Source organism: Cinclus cinclus, chromosome 4 (assembly GCF_963662255.1).
Source record: "Cinclus cinclus chromosome 4, bCinCin1.1, whole genome shotgun sequence".
Lineage (NCBI taxonomy): Eukaryota > Metazoa > Chordata > Aves > Passeriformes > Cinclidae > Cinclus > Cinclus cinclus.
In genome coordinates this window covers 25,112,860-25,125,874 of record NC_085049.1, presented here as the reverse complement: position 1 = coordinate 25,125,874, position 13,015 = coordinate 25,112,860, and the positions used below count along the sequence as shown (strand labels likewise).

The 13,015-nt window shown below is 43.0% G+C and overlaps 1 protein-coding gene and 1 long non-coding RNA gene across 6 annotated transcripts in view; one reads left to right on the top strand and one right to left on the bottom strand.

Annotated features, from left to right (window-relative positions):
• The first annotated feature begins 210 nt into the window (after positions 1-210).
• On the top strand, positions 211-8,697 carry LOC134043465 (uncharacterized). Its single transcript, XR_009933151.1, has 3 exons — positions 211-379; positions 6,770-6,948; positions 8,514-8,697. It is a non-coding gene; the product is annotated as an uncharacterized LOC134043465 (long non-coding RNA).
• A 502-nt stretch (positions 8,698-9,199) lies between these two features.
• Positions 9,200-13,015, bottom strand: part of PACSIN2 (protein kinase C and casein kinase substrate in neurons 2) — a 53,351-nt gene continuing 49,535 nt past the window's right edge. For all 5 annotated transcript variants that reach the window (XM_062491816.1, XM_062491812.1, XM_062491817.1 and 2 more), the window contains one exon: positions 9,200-11,485. In XM_062491816.1, the coding sequence (XP_062347800.1) occupies positions 11,373-11,485 (113 nt within the window). In that variant the 3' untranslated portion in view covers positions 9,200-11,372. The remainder of the gene's footprint in view (positions 11,486-13,015) is intronic.

Sequence of the window (13,015 nt, the reverse complement as noted above, 5' to 3'; positions counted from 1 at the left end):
TAAAGACATCTAAACGGCTGCCAGGTTCCCTTCCCTCCCCCCTCCCGACTCCAACGCCGACTCAGCGCTTTCAGCGCGTTTCCCCGCGGCGTTTCCCGTGTGGGGACAGGGGCTGTGGGGTCAGCGGCGTGTGGGGACACGAACCGTGGGGTCAGGGGCGGCGGGGGCGGGCAAGAGCCGCGCGGTGGCGGCAGGCAGTGGTGACGACGCCTCTGTCGCGGCCACGCCTCGCCGCTCCTGCCAGGACCCCCCGACGCCGCGCACCGCGATGCGAGAAAACAAAATCATGAACGGTCGCCTGAGACAGCCCCCTGGCCGAAGGGCGTCAGCTCCCGGAGCCGGGAGCAGCCAGCAGGACGGAGCTGCTGCTTCGCAGGAGGTGAGAGGTGCGGGCCGGAGCTGGAGGCGGGGCTGGCCAGGCAGAGGCGGCAGGGAGAGCTGCAGCTCCCAGCAGCGATCCGGGAGTGCTGGGTGCACTCCGGGCCGAGGAGGTCGGAACTGTGGGTGGTGGTCGTGTCCCGGAGCTGCTGAAATGGCAACTGGCAGCAGCCTCGTGTGTCTGTGTGTGTGGGGGACCAGCTCTAGCGCTGGCTGCCATGGGTGAGCTGGGAAATGAACATCAGCAGGCTGGAAACAAGTCACAGAAGTGGGTTAAAATGGGATAGACTTCTTCATCTAAAGCATCTAAAGATAAATATACTTTTTGGTTTTGCTTTAGGAATTCAACACTGAAGTGACTCTCGAGGTGCTGGCATTTGTTTTTTAGTGCAGTTCTGGTGAGGTGCTGCCTCCGTGCCTTTCTGACAGCTGCTGTTGGTTCAGCAGGTGTCCCTGACTTCCCCGTGAGCTGCTGGTTTGGTCTCTCTTTCTCACAGCTCATGGTGTTCCCAAAGGGGCGTTTCTGCCTGCAGGGACAGTTCTGATGTCATTGGAGACGCAGGAAGGCAGTGACAGGCTTGGGATGCTCTTCCTGTAGCACGCACGTTCCTTCCTCCCAGGCAGGCTCTTGGCTCAGATTCCTCAGCTGTCACTTGCCAAGCCGTAGTTGTGCAGGGAAGAGAACATTTAAGGGGAAAGCAAAGCTGGGGATGTTCTGGTTTCAGAAAAAGGCTTCAGAAAGATCCTTTTGGAAAGGACAGTGAACTGGTCCCACTGTGCCAAAAAGAGCCAGTGGGATGTGAAGGTGTGGGACAGTCTGGGAGGTTCTTTATGCCCAAAGGATCATGGCAAGCGCAGCATTAGGAAAGTCTGAAGTAAATATTGGAGTGACTTTGGTTGAGCTTGGAAGAGATGCTAAGTGTGAAATTCCAGGGAAGCTGCAGTGGCTGGAGTGAGAAGCAGTGGAAGTGACTGCTTGTCGTCCACCTTCCCCTCAGCCCCCTGGAGCTCCAGATCACCACACGTCACCTTTGCTTTTCCAAGGGTTTTTTTTTTGCTGAAGGGTTTCTGAATGGGGCCATGGACTTTGCTGCAGCTGGATGTTATTTCAGTTTCAGGAAGTGTCTCCCTGTCTGTTTTGCGATTCACCAGTCCCACTGCCAGGTTAACTGCAGCAGAAGCTGTGGAAGCCCAGAGCCTGGAATGGGATTCCCCAGGCCCCTGCCAAGCATAGGGGTCGTGGCTTGGTGTTGATTCTCCAGTCCTGTCTGCTCAGGCCTTGTTCTGAACTGCTCAGCCATAAATGCCATTGCAGGAAGAGCAGAAAAATCCCACGGCTCCTGTGGATCACCTGTCTGCACTGACTTTGTGCTGCAGCCTGAGCTGTGGGGCCTGAATGTTAGGTTTGAATTAATGCAAATTTTCCAGGATTGTGGGTTCAGAGTTGCTGGTTTAGGGATGGCAAGGTCTGGATTTGGATATGTGGGCACCAAGCACTCCTTGTGTCAGCTTTAGGTCTGGATTGATGGGAATTGTTAGAGAAAAGAGAAGGGAATTGAAATGCACAGATCCATTCCTGGAGAAATGATCAGGGTGGGAGAAAAGAAGGTGTGGAACTGCTGGGAGCTCCTGGAGTGAGGGAAAGGATCCAGGGATTGGAAGCAAAAGCTGTGGAACAAAGCCTGAAAGGGGGCAGGGGAAAGAGGGAGAGAATCCCTGCTCCTGGAATCCAGCAGGGGCCAGGAGAGGATCATTTTCAATCCCCCAGCTCCTGGTGAAATTGTAATAATGAAGGTCAAAGAAAATTATTTGTTTGTTACTAGCTTTGGAATGAAAGGTGCTATTCTAGAGGGGAATATTCACCTGTTAAAATTCTGTTGGATAAAGGAAAAGAGGGAGGAAGATGGGGAATGAACAGAAAGAAGTTTGGTGGATACAGGGTAAGATGTGGGAAGGGGCTCTTAGGTAAAATACACATCACAGGAACCACCAAGAAAATCCCCAGCTGCCCATTTTTTCCAAGCTCTGACATTCCAGAGAGGTAACCAGTGGTTAGCACATCCATTGCTAAATTCCTTGGATGCCCAGTGCCTTGTTGGGAAGAGATAGTATTAGGAAATGAACAGATCTGGGGATGTAATTCCAGATAAAAAAGCTCTGGAGGCCCAGGTTTTTATACTCACAGTAAGGCTTTATTGATTGGGTGGAAAGATTCAGATTTGTTGGGATTCCTGTGTTTACTTCTAGCTGCTTCTCCTCATGAGACCTGGGAATGAGATTTCCCAGTTTTGGTGGCCCAAATAGGAAATGCACCAACTCCAAAGTGTGGGGATTCTGGATGTGTTTCCTTAGTTTGGCCTGGAAAGATAAAGTTAAGCCTACCCTGAGTGTGCCTTCTCTTTTCTGTCATGTGGGGGTGTGTTGCTGGCTGATGAGAAGAATATGTGGTGTAGGGCATAGGAATAACTCATTTTTCTTTCTGTCCATTTCTAATTCCTGATGAATTTCAGGAGGGATGGAATCCCCTCTCTGTTGAATCAGTGTCTTTGAGTGATTTGAGCTGACACACAAAACCTTGCCTTATTTTGGAAATCCTAGTGAGGAAAGGCCAGGGTTATTGTTGCTTCTGCCTCTTGCAGGGCTGAGAGCCCCACTGGTTCCATGAATGAAAAAACAGGACTGGTGTTTTGAGGGTCCCTTGCCAAATTGCTGACAGCTAAGTAGTTCAAAATTTGATTGTGTTGCAGCAACATGGAAGAGCTAGACTTGAAGTCTTCTCTCCTTTCCTGTTCTGAGAGCAGGAGCAGGTGGGTTTACCTAGAAGCTATGTGTAAGAGGAGAGAAGAAATTGGTCAGGGCCCAACCAAAATAAAATTCCTTTTAATGTTGCCCCCCTCTATCAACAGCAAAATCAAAGCATTAAGCTTTTCTGAATGGTTTTTGGCTGAGTCAGTGCCCATCTGATCATTCACAAGACACTGATAGTTCTAATATTACCTGCAGTTTCCTGGAGCCATGAAACAGCCAATATCTGTAGGATGCTATTCCCTGACAGCACATTCAGAGAGAAACAAACTGTAGGATATTTTTGTCCAAGCAAGCAGATGCTTTCCTACACACTCCTGAGAGAGCTTTGAGGTGCTTTCTTGGAGCCATTTTGCTAGTCCTGGCTGCAGGTAAGGCCACAAAAATGTAATTGACTCTCCAGATGCATTTTGGCACTTTTTATATAGACTTGTTTAAAATGAAACATTGGGAGGGTTCTGGAGGGTTGTTCTGCAAACAGAACAACAATTTATTTTTTCAAAATAAATAAACGAAAAACACACCCAAAATTACTTGTTTTCAAAATGCTGAAATGCAATACTTAAGGGCTGACTTTTCAGAATTATCTTCTCCTTTTTTTATCCATTATTTCTTCCCAGTTATGGTCTGAGCTTACCATTCCACAAGTGTTATGTTTCTCAGTTAATTATGTTTTCAGTTAATTCATCCCCAAAGTCCTTTCTGAGGGTCCCTTGTCAGAAGTTGTAGCTCTTAAATGAAGAGAGTACATCAAAATACTCCAGGGCCAGCGAAGAAGCTGTTCAGTCAGAGCCAGCAGATGGCAGTGTAAGATGTGGAATAAGGGAAAAAATCAAACCTGTAATTGGGAAACAGCGGGTGGGTTCTCTTTCACTGGAGAGACTTCCCCAAGCTGGTGGCATGCACTGTTTCCATGCACAAAGGACTGGTTTCTTGGAGAGCCATTTTTGTTTTTTTTTCCCTGGGTGCTCTGGGCATACAGGAAACACCAACATAATCTGCCCAGTAAATTAATATTTTCGTGATTTAACCCCACAAAGAAGATTCCCTAAAGAGGAGTTGCAAGCCCAGTACCCAATCCACAGGCAGGATCACACATGAGCTGCTGGAGCTCAACTCTTCCTCAGCAGTAACTGGTGGGGGTGAGCCAGAAGCTGCACAACATCTGATGAAGAAAGGGAAGAGTGGAATGTGCATGGCCAGCTAAGGAACTGGGAATCTATTCATCCCCAGTAATGTCTGGGCAGCATTTGGATTAATAAATTGAATTTTATGGAAAAAATCACCCTGGGACCTTGAGTCAGTGAGGTGGTCAGTGAAGCCTGAACTGTGCACTTTGATACAAAGACAGACCTTGGGGAGCAGAACCCTCTGGTTTGTTCTCCTCACCTTTCACCTCATAAGTGCCCTCTGATTATCACATTTAGTATCATGCTCCAGCTATGGCATAGATCATAGTTTTATAAAGTGCAAGGAAAATGAACACAATTATTATTACATAATAAGTAGAGAATCAATATAGTTACTGCAACTAAAATACATTAAGAGCCTAAATATATCCTGTTGGTCCTTTTCCTCTCCTTTTCATAACCATCACCACTTGAGAGCCTCAGAAAAATTTGCATGGGAAGGTAAACAAGTCCCACTCCCTGCTTAGAGCAGGGCTAACTTCAAACTTGTATAAAGTCACTCAGATTTTCTTTTAGGGCTGAGAAATCTGGTAAAACTCTGGGGCAACCAGAAAGCTCTTGAAGGGCAAGGAAAGTCTCTGTCATGGCAGTCTTTAAGCCAGTCACTGACAGCTATCACCCACACGATTCTGTGCCCATCACAGTAAAAATCTGTTACCTGCTGCCCACGTGATGTCTGACCCACACTTTGTATTGTGCTCATTTAAGGCATAAATTGCAGTGTGTAAAGCAGGAATGCACTGGAGTACTGAGACAGGTATTTCATACCTGCAGTGTCTTGCCTCCTGTCACCAGGTTCTGTTTGCTCTCTGCTGGGGAGGTGGCTTTGTTTGCCAGGTGCTGTCTGAAGTCTGAGGATCAGCAGAGCTCTGGAGGAGTGTTGAAAGTGAATACCAGGCTAAGGTGTGGATTACAGGAGATCCTTGTGGGGCTGGGCTATGAGGTTTGCATTTGAATTGGATTTGTGGGGGAAAGAGGAACAGTGGAACAGAGGAACAGATTGGAACAGTGCTGGAACGAGGGCTGTGGCTGAATGGCAAATCCTACCCTTAAGGTTGTGTAAGTGCTTGGACAGCTGCAGGGAAATATCAAAGCCATCGGGTTTTGGTCTCCATTTATGTGCATTTATCTGTGGCACGTACAAACAGAGCCATCCAAGCCTTCTCTGCAGGCAGAGTTGGTTTTGTGGTCCCATCATAAGGTGCAAGGGCCTTCTTGACTCATTCCTGGCTTGGGAAGTGGAATGAGGAGGGCAAGGAGCAGAGATGGAATGGGATACCCCAGTAGGGCTGTGCTTCCTCATCTTGCTATCCCCTGAGGAGGATGGCATCTGCTTCCCGCTGGTACAATCCTCCAGGAAGCAGCTCCCAAGCCCTCCCTCGAGTAGAGAGCACTGGTTGCTGCTCATGTGCACACAGGAAAAGTCATGGTAGCATCTGAATATTTTAAATACTTCGTTTTCTTGAGTGCTTTAGTGAAGAAATAACAATTTTAAAAGGCACATTTCCTTATGAGCACTTCAGTGTTTTTCTACTCTAAAGGATGTGGCTGGTGAGGTGGAAAGGAAAACTAAAAAACAAACCAAACTCAAACTTGGCTGGAGATGAAGCACTCTCAGACAGCGAAAAGCATTGTCAGAATTGTGTTCTGATCCAGTGACAAATTTTCCCACTTCATCTCAGAGTCCAAAAAGCTCAGCTACAGTTAAAGCAGAATTGTGCCTGATGCCAACAGCTTGGAGCAATGCCTGCTGTCAGGGAGGATGGGTGGCAGTGCCACTCTTAGCACTGTGCAGGACAGGACTATTACCTGATCTCAAATCACTGTGAGGCAAATAATCTCTCAAGGCTTTTACTACTACGTGCAAAAGATAAACAACCAAAAGTTATAAACTCTCAAAAAGGTTACAAGCTCACCTCATCATTCAAAAATCAACATTACCACTAAGTTAGGCAAGGAATTTTTTAATCTGTCACAGGAAAGGGAACAGTTGGTACTAAATCCAATTAGCAGAATAATTTCATTCAGCAATTTAGATACCACATAACCACGTAAGTTTGCAGTATGTAACTAAAAATGTATCTTTACTAAAATTTTAAAATAATAGACAATCCATATAAAAATTGGATGGAATCTGTAACTGAGGCAAGATAATCACAGTTCTTCAAAGTGTCATTTGGGGAACTTACCACCAACTTAAATGCACATGGTATATTTTACTTAGATGTGTCATACCTTTAAAGATGTTTAACAAGTCAAAAGGAACATTCTCTGAAGTTGGTGATGTGAACTATATTGCCTATAACATGACTAATACAGAATTAATTAATTCTTGGGGGAGTTGTGTGATCAAAGCTGCTGATATTTCTGACTCTCCTTCCTTTCTGTGTTTGCAGGTCAACAAGGCTTCCCTGCAGTGTCAGGGAGTTCTCTGTGCCTGAGCTGGTTCTGTCCCACTGACCCCCGAAAGTGGCAGCACAGTGTGCTGATGTGGCTTTGTTGATATCAGCACTAAATTCCCACGTGGCATCTGCTGTGACTACAGGGACAGACATGTCTGCTTGAGTGACCACAGGTACCAATCCACCTTAGAAAGCCTTGCATGGGGTGAGTTCAGTACAGGGGAACTGTCTCAGGCACTCTATCCTCAGGCTTTCCACCCTTAACAGGTATGGACAGTACTTTCTACTTCTCTTCTGATACCAGTAAAGAGAAAGCATCACAGTGGCCTTACAGAACTACCTGGTCTCTTTAGACACAGTGCCAGTGAATTTCAGGAGCTTGCAAAATACCTTCTCTGTGATAGGCCCTTTCCTTGGTACACCTTCTACCCCATTGCAAGGACAAATTAGAGTTCCCCTCCACAGACTGGGTCATCCAGCTTCTAAATAATCAATTCCCAGTGAATCAATTCCCCATTTTCTGCACAGCCATTCTGAAATTGAGTGGTTCTTCCTGCATTATTTGCTGCACATTTTTAGGGCACAAGGATTGCTCCGTGAGCTGATGAAGCACAGGCAAAGTAACTTTCTCCTACTCTCACTTACTCAACTGCCACAGCAAGTCTTGGGCTCCTGCAGCTGGCCAGACAGCCTTGCCAGGGCATATAAATACAAGGGAGAACCATTTGGGATTATCTCCTGAGAACAGTCTGTTCTTGGGCTGATTTGATAAGCAGAAATTGGCACTTGCATTTGCATCTGCCTGAAGTTGTGTGGTATTACAGCTCCGGTGGACCAAGAAAGCTCCAAGAAATTTGCTGCTACTTCCAATACTCAAAGGTTTTAGTTCTGTAAAATTCTATTAGTGCTGTTTGCCAGTTATTATCAAGCCTCCTTCCTTGTTTGGTTTCTCCTCATGGTGCTGCTGAGAAATGGTGGAATATAGGTACAATCCCAAGTCATGCCAGCTACATCTTCACTGCTTTTCAGTGCCAAAGGGTCCCTTAGGCAAGTACAAATTCTACTTGATGTCCTTTGGAAAGCTTGGTCACACTAAGCAAAATTTGTCTCTGCTTACATAAAATACATTGCCTCAAATTCATCAGGTTTCAGGCCAGCCCTCTGCAAATGGTAACCTCAAAGGCACAGCAGGCTCACAGATGTATCACTGCAGTATAAATAATTCATACAGAAAAAGCCTGCACTGGAAGAGAAAAATCAAGAATTCAAATGCTTCTCCCAGCACATGGATGTGAAATTTAGGATCAACATTAAAAAACAGTTGTTGAAACCAGTTCAATTTTCTTTTATTTAGTACTAATGCAGTGTTTGTTCTGATAACATCATGAAGTATAACCACTTCAAACAGGTGAGGTTTCATGGAGCTCTCCACTCTTGGCAGTGTCTACATCCTAACACCATTGCCCAGTGCAAAGCCAGACTGTTGCTATATATTGGGATTTACAAGCAACAACACTCAGTAGTGACAGGATGCTGTTTGTACCAGCAATGCAGGGGACATGCAGGGGACTTACAGAGCTCCAGCTGCATGCAGCATCCCAATGCAAAACCCACCTGCATGTGCCACAATGTTTTATCTCTGCCAGGGCAGTCAGATTTCAGTATTTTGTGCATACAGATTCTAGAAGTGTCTGTCACCACAGTACTTCACAATTGATATGTTTTTTTTACCTTGCAGGCTTGGAGATGTCATGTGTCAAGATGATCTAGCTGAGGTAACCAGTGACTTGGGTGTTCAAAGAGCTCTTGCTAATGTCCCTCATAAAAGCTGAAGTGAACTGCTATGAAATAAATGGGCATTTAATCAGTTACTGACTACAGTAATAAAAAGTGGGAGGATACCTGTGTGTCCTCCAGAGGGATTCCTGTTCGGACATGTAGATTTATTAAAAGCTTAAGTAGAAGGGTGGCAGTTGATTGTTTAGTAAGTTACTTACCATCACAGAAGTGTAAAGCAGCTGCAAAAGTGCCTTACAGAGTTCTGATTGATCTCCTTGCCCTCAGGGACAGCTCACTGCCCACCAGGACCCCCAGGCCCTTCTTAGAGCTGCTCTCCAGCAGGTGACCCCAGCCTGTCCTGGGGGGTCTTCTTCCTGTCCAGGGTTATTCTTCCCTATGTGCAGGACCCTGCATTTACCTTTTCTGGGTTTCAGACAGCTCCTCTGCCCATCTCTCCACCCTGCTGAGGTCCCTGGGAAGGGCTGTGCAGCCCCCAGGGGGACTGGCTGCTCCTCCCAGCTCTGTGTCACCCCTGACCCTTCACCCAAGGCACTGATGAATACATCAAACAATTCACACTGAGGGACAACCACTGGTGACAGACCCCCAACCACACCCTGTGCCACTGATTATGAACCTCTGGGATCTGCTGTTCAGCAGGTGTTTGGATAGGGGAGATGAGATAAAACCTTCAGCCAGCTGTCACAATCAGCACTGTATTAATCACTGCCAGTCAACAAGAAAACTCAAAGGCAGAAAATACTCAGATACTATATTTTAAAAGAAATAAAAACCTTAGCTGCTCACCCACACTGAGACTTGACAACACCACAGAAAGCAGCATCACAGTAGACTCTGCATACCATAAAAAACAATTTCCTCTTCTTCCATGAAGATTTTGCCAGAATGCTTTGCCAAGAATTCCTGTGCATGGCACCTTTTTTTGTTAATGGCACAATGCCTTCACACTCCTGTTTGTGGCTCTTTTACACAATGCAGGTTTTGTCACCATGAATTGCAATGAAATGCACAGATTATTTGTTTCATAAGACTATTTTCACATACATTGAAATAGTAAAAGGTGCATTCTGTGTATTTAGGAGATTACCAGCTTTTATTGTTTTCTAAAATATTTTACAATACAGAGACCCAAAACAGTAATTCCTGACAATTTTAGCAACTGTCCTGTGGATGAACAAATATGTTGGTAAGCTTTTGTTGACAGACATATACATACATCCACTTTCTAAGCCTGCACATTTGGATTCACTGAAAATGATGACTAAATATATCGATAAGCTCAAAAAGCAAATGATAAAGTCCAAGATTACCAACAGTGTTTTATAATTACCTTGAAAAAGATTTGTTAACTTCATTACAGTGTAGCTTCTTAACATGGCATATCTACTTACCTGATACTTAGTTTTAACACAGATCTGCTGTAGTTTTACAACCCAGTTTTCAATGTCACAAATGCATATTTGACAGGGATTTGACACGATTACAACTGGCCAAGTTGTAACTGCAAACAAATGTAGATTTTACAGTGTTCTGCTACAATAATCCATATTTGGACTAAAGCTAGTTTATATTTTGACTCATTAAGTTATCCACAAATACTTATTTTGAGTATATTAGTGTATTTACTGTACTTCTGAGAAATCTAATCACAGAATACTTTGTCTATGGTACAGTAATGAATATGGCAGGAAAGCAGATTTAAATATACCTATAATTTAAACTCTTAAAATAGTCTAAATCTTATTGACACTAAAAGGCTTGATAACTAATAGCCATGCTCTTCATATTTTGGAATATCAAATTATATGTACATATCCACAACATAGATAAGCTCTTAATAAAAGCATTTAGTCTATTTTACAGTCTTCTCTGTTCAAGATAATCAGCCTTCACAGATTTAACATTCCAAATCACCCAAAAATCATTAGCAGTTAAAAGATTTTTTTTTTTCCCCCTGCAAACATGTGCTGGAAATAGCCTCTTTTCTGGGGCTTATGCATAATTTATATTTCTTTTGAACGCCACTTAAGATCTAGATGGAAAACTCTTAGTTCAAGTGTCAACCCACATAAAGAACATTTGCAGTAAATCCCAACCCATGACACCTGCAGATATCTCTGCTACAAATAATATTCTGTAACAGATATTTATTAAATACAGCATTTTTTGTTTTACAACTCCATTTACAACTTCAAGCCATGCTGACAAGACAGAAAGATTATTACAACATGGAAAGAGCTTTCATTCAGTCAAGTGGTGACTAAATCTATGTCATAATTTAAGTATTAATTGATAAAGCATACAAAAAGGTGCTTAACTACATAGCATTTAAATAAAAAAATACTGCATCTTTCAGACACTGATAAGAACAAATAAAAATTAACTATAATAATCTTCAAAATTCAAGTTGCAAGTTACTGAAGGTCACTTAAAATAACTGATTAAACAAAGGTGAGCATAAGCCACATACCTGGGGTAGGATGAGGCATAAGCACAGAAAATGCAAAAATGTTTAGGATCCACAATAACAGATCATGTGGGAAGAAAAAGTTTAAAAAGTATTTTTCCTATCATACTATTTTTTCAACCTAACTCCTTTCCTTTGCATTGTGTACAAGTTGTGAAAACCATGTCAAGCTTTTGTCTTTCATTCAGCCTTATTTCAGTATCAAGCTCTCACCTTTTCATTAAAATATATACACTCTATACATCCATTCAGTTTCTTCTCACTTCACCTAAATACACTGTACAGGCCTACAGAGCTCTTGTGACACTTCTGTGTTTATTTTGTCCTTTGTCACTGGATTGGTTCCACATAGTTTGCTGGGTATAAACCAACTTGTCCATTGTCCAGGCGTCCTTTGCACCAGCCCTGCTCATCCTCATTCTCCATTTTGGTTAACTCATCCCCTGAAGAAAAGAAGGAATATTTTCCCCAACTTAGTGCAAGTCAAATGAATGTTTCATTAAGCTTATTGTCTTAAGGTTTTGTGGGAAACATGGAAGAAAATGCTACAAGGATTAAGTAACTCAGAATTTGCTTGCTAACTTCCAGACTATCCATTCAGACATTAATGAACTATATGATAACTTCATTTTGACTATAACACACATCTGATATTCCACATCCTCAGGGAATACTTTGACTTTTGAGAGCCTGCAGACTCCAAGGTGCTCCATATGAGCAAAGGAAGCTCCACCTCAGCCAGGCAAAAAAGGCCACATTGAGTAGCAATTATGTCCTCCCTTGGAACTTGTGTCAAATGATTTCCCTAGATAAAACTGATTTGTGTTTTATCTTAGCAGTAGGAAACAGATTATGAAGAAATTAATCACTTATTACAGTCCCAAATGACAGAGAATCTTGGTGTCATTTTAAGAGCATACAAAGTAGCCTAAGGACTATTAAATTCTTTGGTAGAAATGGACAAGCCTCATATTAAATCTTCTGAAGACACTTATGTTTATAGCTTTATCTCTTCTAGTTTAAGATTTTATCAGAAAACTAACAGCCATTATGAACAAATGTTTGGCACCTCACACTCTACTTGTTTATGGAGACATGTTACAATTTTCCCACTTTTTCTAGTGTTGCAGAATGAGAGTGTACAGTGTGTGTTAATGAAAAGTGGAAACAAAGACTACCAAAAAATTCACATTTCAATGACAATATGCCCTAACAAATGCATTTGTATCAAAGCTGTGGCTTGGAAACTCGGTGATCCTGAAGGTCTAAGAAAATACTAACACTTTCAAGTGTCATCTGCACAGCAGTTACAGTGAAACCACTATGATGATAAAACCAGAACACACAATAATATATTCAGACAATATTGCAGGGACAACATTTCCTGTCACTATTCTCAGCCACAGAGGGCCACAGGATGGCAAGACAGACATACTGTAAATAATTATGTCCCATCCTCTTACACGCTTATAAAACCTCTCATAAGATATGAATAAAGTTATTCTTGCAGTTTGGAAACCTCCCACAGTTGTTTGCCAAGAGAAAAAAAAAAAAAAAGAAGTCAAAAAGCACCAGTTGTGAAGATACTCCACTAAAAATATGAGTTTCATGAATTAAAGTACATTTAATGGACACTGTCCAGAGTATATATTCTGTAACATCTACTTAGAAGCATTTTGTATGTAAATTCTTTGAATACCCAAGGAAATCCTATCTGAGAATATCCATGTACATTTGAACTAATCCTTCAAATACATTAATCCACTGCTGACAGCTACTTAGGAGAATAGGTATATCTACAGAGGAACAAAGGATTGAGTAGATTTTAAATTGACTCCCACCTGACCTAGTGAGTTCTTTTCCTCAGTTTTTTGTATGTTCAGTGTAAAGCTAGTCACACTAACACTTCTGCCTAAAAACTAAGTACCCATCCTGTAATTCAGCATCTGCAAGAGGATTCATGGTCTAGCATA